Source organism: Mercenaria mercenaria, chromosome 12 (genome assembly GCF_021730395.1).
Source record: "Mercenaria mercenaria strain notata chromosome 12, MADL_Memer_1, whole genome shotgun sequence".
In the NCBI taxonomy this organism is placed as follows: Eukaryota; Metazoa; Mollusca; class Bivalvia; order Venerida; family Veneridae; genus Mercenaria; species Mercenaria mercenaria.
Window position 1 is genome coordinate 47,068,036 of NC_069372.1, and position 17,546 is coordinate 47,085,581.

Below are 17,546 nucleotides of genomic sequence, written 5' to 3' on the forward strand. Positions count from 1 at the left end.
AAAGAGTTCAAGCTAGGCATGACAGCAATGTGGTGAGGTAGACGGTGGAGAACAGTGGAATTTGGAGAAAAAGAGAATTTGAAATAATCTGTGCCAACATGAACCTGTTGGAGACAGTAAGTGCGCATATGGCTGGTAATCCTAACAGGAGGATGGAGATAAGGGGGAGGTTGTGTGGCAACCAAGTTACTGTTAATTCTATAAAACGCAATAAGCCTAGCATCATTTCTATGGTGTTCAAGGGACTCCAACCTAAATTTAATTGCATTTGGGAAACACTGGAATAAGTGGAGTAGTCATTTTCTGCCCATTGTATTGCACAGCGCTGCACCATTTCCAGCTTATTTATGCTCTTTTTAGTGTGAGGTGACCAGATGTTTGATGCATACTTAAGTTTGGGGAGGATGGAAGGGATTTATAAGCAAGAGATCTGACATGTTGATTTTTATTCTACCCCCACCAAACATGTTTGAGGGGGGTATATAGGAGTCAGTTTTGTCGCGTCCCGTCCCGTCCCGCCGCGTCCCGAAATCTATTATCTCAGTTATTACCAAATGGATTTGATTCAGACTTAAAATACATGTTCCACCTTATCACCCACATCATGTGACACAAGGTACATAACTCTTGACACCAAGTTTTCATGAATTATGTCCCCTTTTACTTAGAATTTAAGGTTAATTTTGTTGTATTTTCACTATATCTCAGTTATTACTAAATGGATTTGATTCAAACTTAAAATAGATGTTCCACCTCATCACCCACATCATGTGACATAAGGTGCATAACTCTGACACCATTTTTTTTTATGAATTATGCCCCTTTTTACTTAGAATTTAAGGTTGATTTTGATGTATTTTCACTTTATCTCAGTTACTACTGAATGGATTTGATTCAAACTTAAAATAGATGTTCCACCTCATCACCCATATCATGTGCCCACATCATGTGACACAAGGTGCATAACTCTGACACCAAGTTTTCATGAATTATGTCCCCTTTTACTTAGAATTTAAGGTTAATTTTGTTGTATTTTCACTATATCTCAGTTATTAATAAATGGATTTGATTCAAACTTAAAATAGTTGTTCCACCTCATCACCCAGATGATGTGACATAAGGTGCTTAACTCTGACATAAATTTTTTATGAATTATGTCCCCTTTTACTTAGAATTTAAGGTTAATTTTGTTGTATTTTCACTATATCTCAGTTATTACTAAATGGATTTGATTCAAACTTAAAATAGTTGTTCCACCACATCACCCAGATGATGTGACATAAGGTGCTCAACTCTGACATAAATTTTTTATGAATTATGTCCCCTTTTACTTTAAATTTAAGGTTGATTTTGATGTATTTTCACTATATCTCAATTATTACAAAATGGATTTGATTCAAACTTAAAATAGATGTTCCACCTCATCACCCACATCATGTGACACAAGGTGCATAACTCTGACACCAATTTTTCATGAATTATGCCCCTTTTTACTTAGAATTTAAGGTTAATTTTGATGTATTTTCACTATATCTCAATTACTACTGAATGGATTTGATTCAGACTTAAAATAGATGTTCCACCTCATCACCCACATCATGTGACACAAGGTGCATAACTCTGACACTATTTTTCTTGAATTGTGTCCCCTTTTACCTAGAATTTAAGGTTAATTTTGATGTATTTTCACTATATCTCATTCTGATTGGCTTAGAGCGAAAGGGAAGTAACCTTTTTTTTAACCTTTGTACTGAGTTTCTTCCCCTTAAATTCCAGGAATCAGTCTATTTTTAGAAATCCTATTTTTATATTTTCAATATTTTAGGTATTTTTCTAACTTTTTTATTATAAGTCCTATGTAAAAAGTAAAAACATTTTCCGTGGTAACATGGGTCGGTAAGACACTTTTTTGTATTCACTTTTAGTGTATCTCTAATATTAGAGATTTAATATATTTACTAGTATTACTATACTAGTATTATACTAGTATTACTTATATGTGGAAGCCCAGGATGAAGTACTCCAAAGTATTTTTAAGATTCCTTATGGTTGCCATTCTTCTGTGACAATACCATATGGTGGGGGTATGAGTCACTCCTGTGACAGTTCTAGTTAATAATGTTTCTGCAGATGAACCCCAATGTTTTCTTGCCTGTTGTGCTGAGTTTATTAATGTGTGTGTTCCATTCTACCCCTAGATATTTATGCCCCCCTTCGAAGAAGGAGGGGTATATTGTTTTGCAGATGTCGGTCGGTCGGTCGGTCGGTCGGAATGTAGACCAATCCGTTTCCGGATGATAACTCAAGAACGCTTGGGCCTAGGATCATGAAAGTTGATAGGGAGATTGGTCATCACCAGCAGATGACCCCTATTGATTTTGAAGTCTGTATGTCAAAGGTCAAGGTCACAGTGACCCTGAATAGTAAAACGGTTTCCGGATGATAACTCAAGAACACTTGGGCCTAGGATCATGAAAGTTGGTAGGGAGGTTGGTAATGACCAGCAGATGACCCCTATTGATTTTGAGATCAGTATGTTAAAGGTCAAGGTCACAGTGACCCTGAACAGTAAAACAGTTTCCGGATGATAACTCAAGAACGCTTAGGCCTAGGGTCACGAAAGTTGATAGAGAGGTTGGTCATGACCAGCAGATGACCCCTATTGATTTTGAGGTCAGTATGTCAAAGGTCAAGGTCACAGTGACCAGGAACAGTAAAATGGTTTCCAGGCAATAACTCTAGAACTCTTGGGCCTAGTGTCAGGAAAATTAATAGTTAGGTTGGCCATGACCAGCAGATGACCCCTATTGATTTTGAGGTCATTAGGTCAAAGGTCAAGGTCACATTGGCCAGGAACAGTTAAAACGGTTTCTGATCTTCTTGTCCAAAACCATAGAGCCTAGGGCTTTGATATTTGGTATGTAGCAAAATCTAGTGGTCCTCTACCAAGATTGTTCAGATTATTTCCCTGGGGTCAAATATGGCCCCACCCCGGGGTCACATGGTTTATATAGACTTATATAGGAAAAAACTTTGAAAAACCTCTTGTCCAAAACCACAGTGCCTAGGGCTTTGATATTTTGTATATGACATCATCTAGTGGTCCTCTACTAAGATTGTTCAAATTATTCCCATAGGGTCAAATATGGCTCCGCCCTGGGGGTCACATGGTTTACATAGACTTATAAAGGGAAAAACTTTGAAAATCTTCCTGTCCAAACCACAAAGATTATGGCTTTGATATTTTGTATGTAGCATCATTTAGTGGTTCTTTACCATGTTTGTTCAAATTATCCCTCTAGGGTCAAATATGGCCCCACCCCAGGGGTCATATGGTTCATATAGACTTATATAGGGAAAAACTTAGAACCTTCATGTCCATAACTTACATCATTCAAATTTGGACCACATGTATAGTTTTGAGTGGCAAGATGAACCTTGACATGAGGTGACCTTGATCTTGACCTAGTGACTTACTTTCACATTTCTGTAGCTACAGCCTTCAAATTTGGACCACATGCATAGGTTTGTGTACCGAAAAAAACTTTGACCTTGTTATTGACCTAGTGACCTACTTTCACATGTTTGAAGGTACAGGCTTCAAATTTGGACCACATGCATAGTTTTTTGTTCCAAAATAAAATTTGACCTTGATTTTGACCTAGTGACCTACTTACACATTTCTCAAGCTACAGCCTTCAAGTTTGAACCTCAAGCATAGTTTTGTGTACTGTAATGAACTTTGATCTTGAGATTGACCTAGTGACCTACTTTCACATTTCTGAAGGTACAGGCTTCAAATTTGGACCACTTGCATACTTTTGTGTTCCGAAATAAAATTTGACCTTGATTTTGACCTAGTGACCTACTTTCACATTTCTCAAGCTACAGCCTTCAAATCTGAACCACATGCATAGTTTTGTGTACCGAAATGAACTTTGATCTTGAGATTGACATAGTGACCTACTTTCACATTTCTGAAGCTACAGGCTTCAAATTTGGACCGCATGCATAATTTTGTGTTCTGAATTGAAATTTGACATCGATTTTCACCTATTACCTACTTTCACATTTCTCAAGCTACGTACAGCCTTCAAATTTGAAGCACATGCATAGTTCTGTCTACCGAAATGAACTTTGACCTTGAAATTGATCTAGTGACCTGCTTTCACATTTCTCAAGCCACAGCTTTCAAATCTGGACCACATACACATTGTTTTGTACCGAAATGAAATTTGACATTGATTTTGACCTTGAGCTAGTCTTGAAATTTGGAACATTCAAAAATGGCTCAGTGGATGGCGCCAAGATCACTCTGTAATCTCTTGTTAGGTTAAAGGTCAAGGTCAGATTAAACCAGAATGGTAGAACTTTTGTTTACAGTGAGCATATAATTTCTGTTCCTTGTGCAATTACTGAATGCATCAAGGGGGGCATTTCGTGTTCGACGAGCTCTTGTTTGCATTTGGTACTGGTTTTAAGATTTCTCCTTAAGTGTATAGTTAAAAGTTACAGGTTTATGTTTTCTAGAAATATGTAAGACCTCTTCTTCTTCCATATGCAGGACAGGCATCCAATAAAGGAATGTACTTTTTCCACAGTGAGTTGGTGGGCAAGACAGCCAACACTCAAAAGACTGTACAGTTAAAACGTCCCAAGGTATATACAGGTAAAAACTATGTACACTGACCTGTTAGCTGTCTATGCTGAGGATGAAGGCTAGGCTGCTGCTGTGGTGTGGAGAGCAGCCTTGAAGACATCAACATCTGGAATGTTGATCATAGAAGTTGGTAATCTATTCAAATCCTGTATCGTGTGGATGAAGGATTGCTTGTAGACCATGTCATTGGTGTATGAGAGGAATAGCCTCTGGCTGCCCTTGGGTCTTCCATCATTGGACTTTACAAGCTGCGCTACATTACAGATTTCAACTGAACTATGAGTTATTTTGATTCAGTGGATACCCAGCTGAGACTTTGGACCATTGGTGTGACACAACCTGGGTTTCTGTCTGTGTAGTTGTTGCAGACTGTCTTGGTCAACAGTATACCGGATGAAATTTCTTTGGGCTCTACGAATCTCCTTTTGAGTTTTGGCTTTCAAAATCCTGTATTGATCCCAGTCCTCCTTACTGTTGTTTGTTTTCGCTTTATGATAGGCCCTGGCCTTACAACGACTGAGGTGATGTGTCTTTGTGGAAACCCATGGGCAAATGAAACATGTTAAGCAATCCTGTCTTGAAAGTTGACCATGTCATCTTACTTTGTGAAGTTGGTAGTTGGTAGGAAGGATTGGCAGAGATCACAGTAGGCTTTCTTGATATCATCTTTGTTGATGTTGTTCCACAGAAAAATCTTCCTTCTTGGTGGTCTAGAGCAAACGACTGAGTGTGTTATGTAGAATAGAACAATGTCATGGTAAGATTTGTCACCTGTAAGTGGCAACGACTTGCATCGTGTCATGAAAGCCGGATGAGAAGTCAACACTGGGTCAAAGGTGTTCTCGTTGCGGGTTGGGATATCCACCATCTGTTCCAAAGCAAGATCTTGGCACAGGTCCAGAAAATGCTGACTTGACTCGTGTTGATGGCTGCTACCTGTGACAATGTTGTCAAACCAGTTAATGTCTGGAATATTGAAGTCACCGGAAATTATCATTTAAGCTTTCTTGTGTGCAGATTTGAGAGTTGAAATCTCATCATACATGCTGGACAAGTACACGATCAGGTGGCCTTTAATATGCACCGATGACAATCTGCTTCTTGTTAAGGAGCTAGAGGGTTCCGGAGATAAATTCAGAGTTACTGCTGGAGGTAACAATAGTTAATCCCGGGTTGTTTTTCACCGCAGACTTGTACACCACCACGTGCGTCAGATTTAGTCGTTTATGTAAACGTGGTACCCCAACATGAGGCTGAAGAATTCCGATGAGCTTTTGTCGCTGGTCAGCCAGGTTTCAGTGCCAATGATTACATCAGGGGACACAGTCTTTATCAGAACATCAATATTTTTACCTTCCTTGTAGATGCTCCAAAAATGCACAGTTACAGTACGAAAGTACATTTTATCTTTATTCGGGTTGGTGGGGAGGTGGGGGCTCCATGGCAGAGAGATTAAGGTCGCTGACTTCAAATCACCATGGCAGAGAGATTAAGGTCGCTGACTTCAAATCACTTACCCCTCATCGATGTTGGTTCAAGCCTCACTCGGGGCATTTAATTCTTCATGTTAGGCCGGTGGTTCTACCCAGGTGCCTGCTTGTGATGAAATAATGCCAGAGGGGCACCTGGGCACTTCCTCCACCATCAAAGTTGGAAAGTCGCCATATGACCTATAATTGTGTCAGTGCGACATTAAACCCAACAAAATAAATAAATAAATTCATCTTTACTGTTATTCGTTATGGTTGGTTTTTGAGACAAGGCTGCTGCTGGACTGCCAATAGAAGACAATGTCGAGTCAAAATGCGGGTCGCTTATGCTGTGTCTCAAGTGGGTGACTATGTGTGGAGCATGTCTTGTCAGTGTCGGATGAATAAATACTGCCAATGACCCAATGCTGTCTGCAGATGAGGCTGAGATTTCATAAAGCACTGTCTAAAGCTTAGGATTACCACAACGTGGGCAATACCATGACACTGAAGTGTTGGCTAGATGGTTTAAATCTTCGGTGGTCAACCCAACACATGACTTGTGGGTCCGTTAGTTGCATGCTGCATGTCCCACAATTCCTCCCATTTTCCTAATTGCTGGAGGTCAGGCTGAAGGATTTTGCAGTCGGAAATGGACTTGATGGTGATGTAAAAAAGAAGAGGACCATGCAAGAACAGAGCCTTGTGGTATTCCAGATGTAACAGGAACTTCATCAGAGGAAGCACCATCAAGGACATCATTTTGAGAACAACCAAGAAGAAAAGATTTCACCCAGTTATTTACCTAGGTAGAGACACCATACTCTTGAAGCTTTTGTAAAAGTTTTATATGGTTAACCTTGTTAAAAGCTTTAACCTTTAGCCTGCTAAATTTCTAAAGTGGACTGGTCCATCATTCAATTTGGGCAATACCATTTATTATTCCAAGGGGTGTTCACTGAAAATTTACTGGCTGAATAGCGAACAGTGCAGACCATGATCAGCCTGCACGGATGTGCAGGCTGATCTTGGTCTACACTGGTCGCAAAGGCAGAGTCAGTTGCCGCCAGCAGGCTAAAGGTTAGAGAAGTCCAAAAGGATAAGATCAGTTTGTTTTGTTTGCCCTCACTCAATGATTTTATGAGATTATCAGAGTGTTGAAGGAGTTGAGTTTCACAAGAATGTCTGTCTAGGAATCCGTGCTGCAAGTCATAAAGGATGTATATCTGGTAAAGTGAGAAAAGAGGTTAGATGAGGCACTATGCTCAAGTAACTTGCTTAGAATACAAGTCAGGGAGAAAGGCATATAATTTGTTGGGTTGCTGGTGTCACCCTTCTTAAACAGCTGTGCCACATTTGCTTTGGTCCAAACTGATTGAAGAGAACCAAAAGTTAGGGTCTTTTGGAAAATAATACAGACAATATCAGTAATTTCTTCCCTCAGTTCTCATAAAACAAGATGTTTGATGAGATCAGAACAAGCCGCTTTATCCACCTTGAGGTTGGAGAGAAGCTTAAGGATACCATACTTGTTTTATGTTGATCTCTGGCATCTGTGGATATTTTGTTTAGCCAGAAAATGAAGATCTTATTTTACAAAGACAGGACTGACTTAGAGACAGGGGAGATGTTTGAGAAAAGACAGACTGGAACTAGTCGTTCAATATGTTGGCCGTTTGTACATTGTCTGTTTGAAGGGTACCAGAAAGTGGATCTTTTAGGAGGCCAATACCATGGGAATCTTGCCTGGACATTGTCATGAGGTTGTATAGTCTTTTAGTAGAGAATTTGCTTGAGAAATTGCTGCTTCTATTTTCTTGCTATGCAATGTCAGGTATGTTATATTTATGTTTTACTTTTAATTAATGATGTCAGGGATTTATATTTCTTGTTTAGCGAGTCATTCAGCATGTGTCTTTTTAAGTTTCTGGAACAACTTAGCCAAGGCAGGGATCTTTTATTACCTATCTTTTTGACTGGTACATATTTTTGGATACCAGAGTGTGCATAAAGTCATGTTTCTCAAAAAGTATTTTTACCGTAAGTCATGAAACATTATAGGATTAATGTTCAGCATGTGAAGTTGTGCACCAATGGTATTGTTTTGGATTTCACTCCGCCAAACTAGAGCTTGATCCGGGGCCTTGACTTTGTAAAAATATGCATAAAGAGTTTAAAAGTTTGTTTCACATATATCTCTAAAAGTATTTGATATAGAGACGTGAAACCATATAGGAATATTATTCAGCAGATGAAGTTACAGCTTGAATAATTTTATTGTCAATAGTGTAAATTGGCTATCAAGAAAATTATGGCAAGTTGAATATTTGCAGTTTTCAAGTTTAAATCCAGTTTCAGACATTAAACGTTGATACTTACATTCTCTCCTGTAACAAATGGAGTACAACAGTGTCTAAATGGTCACACGTGTTCTTGTGTTTGTTACACAGTGTTAGCAGTCCAGTGCATTGCCATATATCAGACTGCAGTATGAGATTATATGACTGCAATCTTGGCTGATGGAAAGGTTGTGCACTGGGAAATTTGAAATTTTGACAGGTATTCAACCCTTTTTAGCTCACCTGTCACAAAGTGACAAAGTGAGCTTTTGTGATCGCGCGGTGTCCGTCGTCCGTCCGTGCGTGCGTCCGTAAACTTTTGCTTGTGACCACTCTAGAGGTCATATTTTTCATGGGATCTTTATGAAAGTTGGTCAGAATGTTCATCTTGATGATATCTAGGTCAAGTTCGAAACTGGGTCACGTGCCTTCCAAAACTAGGTCAGTAGGTCTAAAAATAGAAAAACCTTGTGACCTCTCTAGAGGCCAAATATTTCACAAGATCTTCATGAAAATTGGTCAGAATGTTCACCTTGATGATATCTAGGTCAAGTTCAAAACTGGGTCACGTGCCATCAAAAACTAGGTCAGTAGGTCTAAAAATAGAAAAACCTTGTGACCTCTCTAGAGGCCATATATTTCACAAGATCTTCATGAAAATTGGTCAGAATGTTCACCTTGATGATATCTAGGTCAAGTTCGAAACTGGGTCACGTGCCCTCAAAAACTAGGTCAGTAGGTCTAAAAATAGAAAAACCTTGTGACCTCTCTAGAGGCCATATTTTTCACAAGATCTTCATGAAAATTGGTCAGAACGTTCATCTTGATGATATCTAGGTCAAGTTTGAAACTGGGTCACGTGCCATGAAAAACTAGGTCAGTAGGTCAAATAATAGAAAAACCTTGTGACCTCTCTAAAGGCCACATTTTTCATGGGATCTGTATGAAAGTTGGTCTGAATGTTCATCTTGATGATATCTAGGTCAAGTTCGAAATTGGGTCACGTGCGGTCAAAAACTAGGTCAGTAGGTCTAAAAATAGAGAAACCTTGTGACCTCTCTAGAGGCCATATATTTCATGAGATCTTCATGAAAATTGGTCAGAGTGTTCACCTTGATGATATCTAGGTCAAGTTCGAAAGTGGGTCACGTGCCTTCAAAAACTAGGTCAGTAGATCAAATAATAGAAAAACCTTGTGACCTCTCTAGAGGCCATATTTTTTCATGGGATCTGTATGAAAGTTGATCTGAATGTTCATCTTGATGATATCTAGGTCAATTTCGAAAGTGGGTCACGTGCCTTCAAAAACTAGGTCAGTAGGTCAAATAATAGAAAAACCTTGTGACCTCTCTAAAGGCCATATTTTTCATGGGATCTGTATGAAAGTTGGTCTGAATGTTCATCTTGATGATATCTAGGTCAAGTTCGAAACAGGGTCATGTGCGGTCAAAAACTAGGTCAGTAGGTCTAAAAATAGAAAAACCTTGTGACCTCTCTAGAGCCCTCACTTGTGAATGGATCTCCATAAAAATTGGTCAGAATGTTCACCTTGATGATATCTAGGTCAGGTTTGAAACTGGGTCACGTGCCTTAAAAAACTAGGTCAGTAGGTCAAATAATAAAAAAACCTTGTGACCTCTCAAGAGGCCATACTTTTCATGGGATCTGTATGAAAGTTGGTCTGAATGTTCATCTTGATGATATCTAGGTCAAGTTTGAAACTGGGTCAACTGCGGTCAAAAACTGGGTCAGTAGGTCTAAAATTATTAAAATCTTTTGACCTCTCTAGAGGCCATATTTTTCAATGGATCTTCATGAAAATTGATCTGAATGTTCACCTTGATGATATCTAGGTCAGTTTCGAAATTGGGTCATGTGCGGTCAAAAACTAGGCCAGTAGGTATAAAAATAGAAAAACCTTATGACCTCTCAGAGGCCAAATTTTTCATGAGATCTTCATGAAAATTAGTGAGAATGTTCACCTTGATGATATCTAGGTAAAATTCAACACAGGGTCACGTACCTTCGAAAACTAGGTCAATAGGTTAAATAATAGAAAAACCTTGTGACCTCTGTAGAGACCATATTTTTCAATGGATCTTCTAGAAAATTGGTCAGAATTTTTATCTCGATAATATCTAGGTCAAGTTCAAAACTGGGTCACATGAGCTCAAAAACTAGGTCACTATGTCAAATAATAGAAAAAACGACGTCATACTCAAAACTGGGTCATGTGGGAAGAGGTGAGCGATTCAGGACCATCATGGTCCTCTTGTTTCTGAAAAGTGCTTCTTTTGAATATTTGAATCTGAAACTCTCAGGATATATAGCTGACATACTTAACACTCACCATGCCAAATTGCAGCCAAATTTATGAAAGTGTTGAACTACTGTATAAGAAGGTTGAGCTGTTTGTATAGGTGTATGGTCCAGCATCCATTGTCATGTGTCTTGCATCCCTTGTCCACAATTTTACATAAACATCTTCTCCTCTGAAACTACTGGTCAGAATTACACCAAACTTGGTCTGTAGCATCCTTGCAAGGTCTCCTTTCAAATTTAATCAAATGGTTCTACCTGACCCCTTGTAGGGGCCACTACAGCTAAAAATAGAAAAACCTTTAATAAACAACTATTTCTCACGAACTGCTTGATTGATCTTCATCAAACTTGGTCTGCAGCATAATGATAAGATCCTTTCCCAATTTTGTTGAAATGGGTGCACTTGCCACTTTGTAGGGGCTAGAAATACCTTTAATATAAAAGGAATTCTCTTTATAAACTGCTTCATGGATCTTTCTAGCTCACCTGAGCAATGCTCAGGTGAGTTTTTCTGAACGCTCGTTGTCCGGCACCCGTCGTCTGTCGTCTGTCTGTCGTCTGTCTGTCAACATTTAGCTTGTGTATGCGATAGAGGCTGTATTTTTCAACTGATCTTCATGAAATTTGGTCAGAATGATCTCCTTGATAAAGTCTAGGCCGAGTTCGAAAATGGGTCATCTGGGGTCAAAAACTAGGTCACTAGGTCAAATCAAAGAAAAAGCTTGTGTATGCGATAGAGGCTGTATTTTTAGCTCACCTGTCACAAAGTGACAAGGTGAGCTTTTGTGATCCCGCGGTGTCCATCGTCCGTCGTGCGTCCGTCCGTCCGTAAACTTTTGCTTGTGACCACTCTAGAGGTCACATTTTTCATGGGATCTTTATGAAAGTTGGTCAGAATGTTCATCTTGATGATATCTAGGTCAAGTTCGAAACTGGGTCACGTGCCGTCAAAAACTAGGTCAGTAGGTCTAAAAATAGAAAAACCTTGTGACCTCTCTAGAGGCCATATATATCACAAGATCTTCATGAAAATTGGTCAAAATCATCTTGATGATATCTAGGTCAAGTTCGAAACTGGGTCACGTGCCTTCAAAAACTAGGTCAGTAGGTCTAAAAATAGAAAAACCTTGAGACCTCTCTAGAGGCCATATATTTCACAAGATCTTCATGAAAATTGGTCAGAATGTTCACCTTGATAATATCTAGGTCAAGTTTGAAACTGGGTCATGTGCCATCAAAAACTAGGTCAGTAGGTCAAATAATAGAAAAACCTTGTGACCTCTCTAGAGGCCATATTTTTCATGGGATCTGTATGAAAATTGGTCTGAATGTTCATCTTGATGATATCTAGGTCAAATTTGAAAGTGGGTCACGTGCCATCAAAAACTAGGTCAGTAGGTCAAATAATAGAAAAACCTTGTGACCTCTCTAAAGGCCATATTTTTCATGGGATCTGTTTGAAAATTGGTCTGAATGTTCATCTTGATGATATCTAGGTCAGGTTCGAAACAGGGTCATGTGCGGTCAAAAACTAGGTCATTAGGTCTAAAAATAGAAAAATCTTGTGACCTCTCTAGAGACCATACTTGTGAATGGATCTCCATAAAAATTGGTCAGAATGTTCACCTTGATGATATCTAGGTCAAGTTTGAAACTGGGCCACGTGCCATAAAAAACTAGGTCAGTAGGTCAAATAATAAAAAAACCTTGTGACCTCTCTAGAGGCCATACTTTTCATAGGATCTGTATGAAAGTTGGTCTGAATGTTCATCTTGATGATATCTAGGTCAGTTTTGAAACTGGGTCAACTGCGGTCAAAAGCTAGGTCAGTAGGTCTAAAATTATTAAAATCTTTTGACATCTCTAGAGACCATATTTTTCAATGGATCTTCATGAAAATTGGTCAGAATTTTTATCTTGATAATATCTAGGTCAAGTTCAAAACTTGGTCACATGAGCTCAAAAACTAGGTCACTATGTCAAATAATAGAAAAAACGACGTCATACTCAAAACTGGGTCATGTGGAAAGAGGTGAGCGATTCAGGACCATCATGGTCCTCTTGTTCAATTAATCTTCATGAATTTTGGTCAGAATGATTATCTTGATGAAACCTAGGCCGAGGTCATCTGGGGTCAAAAACTAGGTCACTAGGTCAAATCAAAGAAAAAGCTTGTGTATGCGATAGAGGCTGTATTTTTCAATTAATCTTCATGAATTTTGGTCAGAATGATTATCTTGATGAAATCTAGGCCGAGTTCAAAAACAGGTCATCTGGGTTCAAAAACTAGGTCACTAGGTCAAATCAAAGAAAAAGCTTGTGTTTTCGATAGAGGCTGTATTTTTCAATTAATCTTCATGAATTTTGGTCAGAATGATTATCTTGATGAAATCTAAGCTGAGTTGGAAAATGGGTCATCTGGGTTCGAAAAATAGGTCACTAGGTCAAATCAAAGAAAAAGCTTGTGTATGCGATAGAGGCTGTATTTTTCAATTAATCTTCATGAATTTTGGTCAGAATGATTATCTTGATGAAATCTAGGCTGAGTTCAAAAACAGGTCATCTGGGGTCAAAATCTAGGTCACAAGGTCAAATCAAAGAAAAAGCTTGTGTGTGCGATAGAGGCTGTATTTTTCAATCAATCTTCATGAATTTTTGTCAGAATGATTATCTTGATGAAATCTAGGCCGAGTTCGAAAATGGGTCATCTGGGGTCAAAAACTAGGTCACTAGGTCAAATCAAAGAAAAAGCCTGTGTATGTGATAGAGGCTGTATTTTTCAATTAATCTTCATGAATTTTGGTCAGAATGATTGTCTTGATGAAATCTAGGCCGAGTGTGAAACGGGTCATTTGGGGTCAAAAACAAGGTCACTAGGTCAAATCAAAGAAAAAGCTTATGTACGCGATAGAGGCTGTATTTTTCAATTGATCTTCCTGAAATTTAGTCAAAATAAAAACCTTAATGAAATCTAGGCTGAATTTGAAAATGGGTCATCTGGGGTTAAAAAGAAGGTCACTAGGTCAAATCTAAGAAAAACCTTGTGTATGCCATAGAGGCTGTATTTTTCAGTTGATCTTCATGAAATTTTGTCAGAATGATTGCCTTGACGAAATCTAGGTCAAGTTTGAATATGGGTCATCTGGGTTCAAAAATTAGGTCACTAGGTCAAATCAAAGAAAAACATTGTGTATGCAATAGAGGCTATATTTTCCGATTGATCTTCCTGAAATTAAGTCAGAATGATTGCCTTGATAAAATGTTGGTCAAATTTGTATATGGGTCATCTTGGATCAAAAAGTAGGTCACTGGGTCAAATCAAAGAAAATACTTATTTATACTCAAGGTTTTTGCTCCAATTTTAATGATAATTGGTCAGAATATTTTTTTCCATGAAATCACTAGGTCAAATTATGGTGTGGTATGGTGTGTTTCTCAGGTGAGCGACCTAGGGCCATCTTGGCCCTCTTGTTAAGGTTCTCGGCCAATGTTGTTCAAAATGGGAGGTTCTTGGCCCTTAGTTGGGGCCACTTGTTAATACTAAATATGATTCGGTGTCATACATATATTCAAAGTCCAACAGTCAATATCAGGTGAGCAACTTAGGGCCACAATGGCACTCTTGTGGCTTTTTTTTTCTGTCTGCACAAGCAGAGATGTGGCCATTTTCCTGCTTGTCTGCCTTCTATACCTTCACCCCTGCCTTTAACACATGTAGATGCTCAGTCCCTAATGTAAACAGTTTAGTATGTTGATATGCCAGACAAAAAAAAAACCTTGACATTATAAGGATGTAGTCAAAAAACAATTAACTACCACTTTATTTAGATAATATTATTATGTATAGTTTATATAAAGCAAACCCGCTTATAATATGGCTGTGGGATAACATTTGTATAATTTTAGACCTACCACTAGAATTCAAGCAGTTATTAATCAGTCTTAATTATTGGAAGTATAGGAGTTTGTCTTTTGGAAACACAGTACTAGATGAAACTTAGTTATTTGTAATTCCCTGCAGTGTGGCGGACAAGCAACATGTGAGTAAACTGTACCTTGCAGTAGGCTGTGTGTTTGCTACTTTTTGACATTAATGTAAGCTTTTTTTGTTGAGAATAATGAAAAATGTAGCTGATATATATAGCTTTCCATATAAAAGCCAAAATGTTTCTCAAGATCAGCAAACAGGAGCGTTCCCAGCAGCATTCCATAATACACCTTTCTCTTCCTTTTTAGCTCACCTGAGCCCTTGCTCAGGGTGAGCTGTTGTGATCGCTCACCGTCTGGCTGTCCACACTTTCCTTTAAACAACATCTCCTCCTAAACCACCAAGCCAATTTTGATGAAACTTCACAGGGATGATCCTTGGATGGTCTTCTTTAAAAATTGTTCAAAGAATTGAATTCCATACAGAGCTCTGGTTGCCATGGCAACCGTCAGGAAAAACTTAAAAAATCTTCTTGTCCAAAACCACAAGGCCTAGGGCTTTGATATTAGGTATGTAGCATCATCTAGTGGGCCTCTACCAAGATTATTCAAATTATCCCCTAGGGTCAAATATGGCCCCACCCTGGGGGTCACATGGTTTATATAGACTTATATAGGGAAAAACTTTGAAAATCTTCTTGTCCAAAACCATAAGGCCTAGGGCTTTGATATTTAGTTTGTAGCATCATCTAGTGGACCTCTACCAAGATTGTTGAAATTATCCCCCATGGATGTAATATGGCCCCGCCCTGGGGGTCACATTGTGTCTATAGACTTATATAGGGAAAAACTTTGAAAATCTTCTTGTCAGAAACAAAAGGGCCTAGGGCTTTGATATTTGGTGTGTAGCATCATATAGTGGGCCTCTACCACGATTGTTCAAATGATCCCCCTAGGATGAAATATGGCCCCGCCCAGGGGTGTCACATGGTTTAAATAGACTTGTATAGGAAAAAAACTTTTAAAAATCTTCTTGTCTGAAACCACTTTTGATATTTGGTATGTAGCATTGCCTTGTGGTCCTCTACCAAGAATATTCAAATTATTCGCCTGGGGTGAAAAGAGGCCCTGCCACGGGGGTCCCTAGTTTTACATAGACATATATAGGAAAAAAACTTTAAAAATCTTTTTGCCTGAAACTGAAAGGCCTATGCTTTCGATATTTGGTATGTTGCATTGCCAAGTGGTCTACTACCAAAATTGTTCAAATTATGCCCCAGGGGTGAAAGAGGCCCTGCTATGGGGGTCCCAAGTTTTACATAGACTTACATTGGAAAAAAAACTTCAAAAATCTTCTTGTCTGAAAATTCAAGGCCTATGCCTTTGATATTTTGTATGTATCATTGCCTAGTTGATCTCTAACAAGATTGTTCAAATTATGCCCCTGAGGTGAAAAGAGGCCCAGCCCCAGGGGTCACTTGATATATTAGTAATATGGGAAAAAGTACTTCAAAAATTATCAGATCAACACTAGACTGTTTAATTATATTTACCTGATGACCTCAAGTGATAAGGGGTCACCCGACTGTGACCTTGACCGACTGACCTACTTTCTTATTTTTTAAGATACAGCCTTGAAATTTGAATGACATGTACAGTTTTGCACACCAATCTTAAAACTGACTTTCAGTGACCATGAATGTGACCTACTGACCTACTTTCTTGTTTTTGAAGCTTTAGAAAAGAAATTTGTTCAAGCAAGCAATTTAACTCAGGTGAGCAATATAGGGCCATCATGGCCCTCTTGTTTTCAGATGCATTTAGAAGCTTGTATATATATTTGAAAAAATGCAACCCAAATATCAGTTTATTGTTTTGTTTGCAGAAAATTTCCTGCGGTGAACTTCTACCCAGGATGGCAGTCTTACCCTGCTAAATTTCTCTAATTGAACTTGTCCATCTTTCAATTTGGACAGTACCATTAAATGTTAAAAGGGGTGCTTACCAAAAAGATACTGACTGAATGGTGAACAGTGCAGATTATGATCAGACTGCATGGATGTGCAGGCTGATTATGATCTACACTGGTCACAAAGGCAGAAACAATTGTGCCCAGCATGATAAGGGCTAATAAATAGCTGAGGACATTCTGAAAATCATCTTGTCTTAAACTGTTTGATTTCAGAATAATTTCACACGAGTGTTACTTGGGTGACCCTCTACCAAAATAGTTACTGGTAATTCATGTTCATTTGTTAAAAGCCATAGCCTCAGTGAAACATGTTTGAGTTGTGAAACTCAGGTGAGCTATCTGGGGCCATCACTGCCCTCTTGTTTGAAATGTTTAAAGACCCTGATGAACTACATGTAACTAGATTTTACTCAATATTTCAGTATGTGACTGTACGTGTAGTACCTGACCAGATGATGTGTCATGGAGGGAGTACTGAGCCATGTGGTAGTGTTCAGGTAACATACATTACATTTTCTGTCACTTAACATGATTACAGAAGTTGAAATAAATGTGATGCTGCAGTTACATGCCAGATTTATCAAATTAAAGTTTTAATCTTTACCCTGCTAAATTTCTAAAATGAACTGGTCCATCATTCAGTTTTGGGCAATACCACTTATTTTTCAAAGGGGCCTTCACTGAAAATTTACTAACTGAGTAGCGAACAGTGTAGACCATGATCAGCCTGCACAGATGTGCAGACTGATCTTTGTTTGCACTGGTTGCAAAGGCAGAATCACTTGCTGCCAGCAGTCTAAAGGTTAAGTTAACAAAACAGTTTAGCCCGTAAATTTTTATTTACATTTCTTACATTT

General features: G+C 38.6%; 1 protein-coding gene across 1 annotated transcript in view; it reads left to right on the plus strand.

The window, feature by feature from the left end:
- The window catches only part of LOC123534231 (macrophage migration inhibitory factor homolog), a 39,551-nt gene that overhangs the window by 1,694 nt on the left and 20,311 nt on the right, over window positions 1–17,546 (plus strand). Inside the window, exon 2 of the mRNA XM_045316378.2 lies at window positions 17,112–17,186. Within this exon, the coding sequence (XP_045172313.2) occupies window positions 17,112–17,186 (75 nt within the window). The remainder of the gene's footprint in view (window positions 1–17,111; window positions 17,187–17,546) is intronic.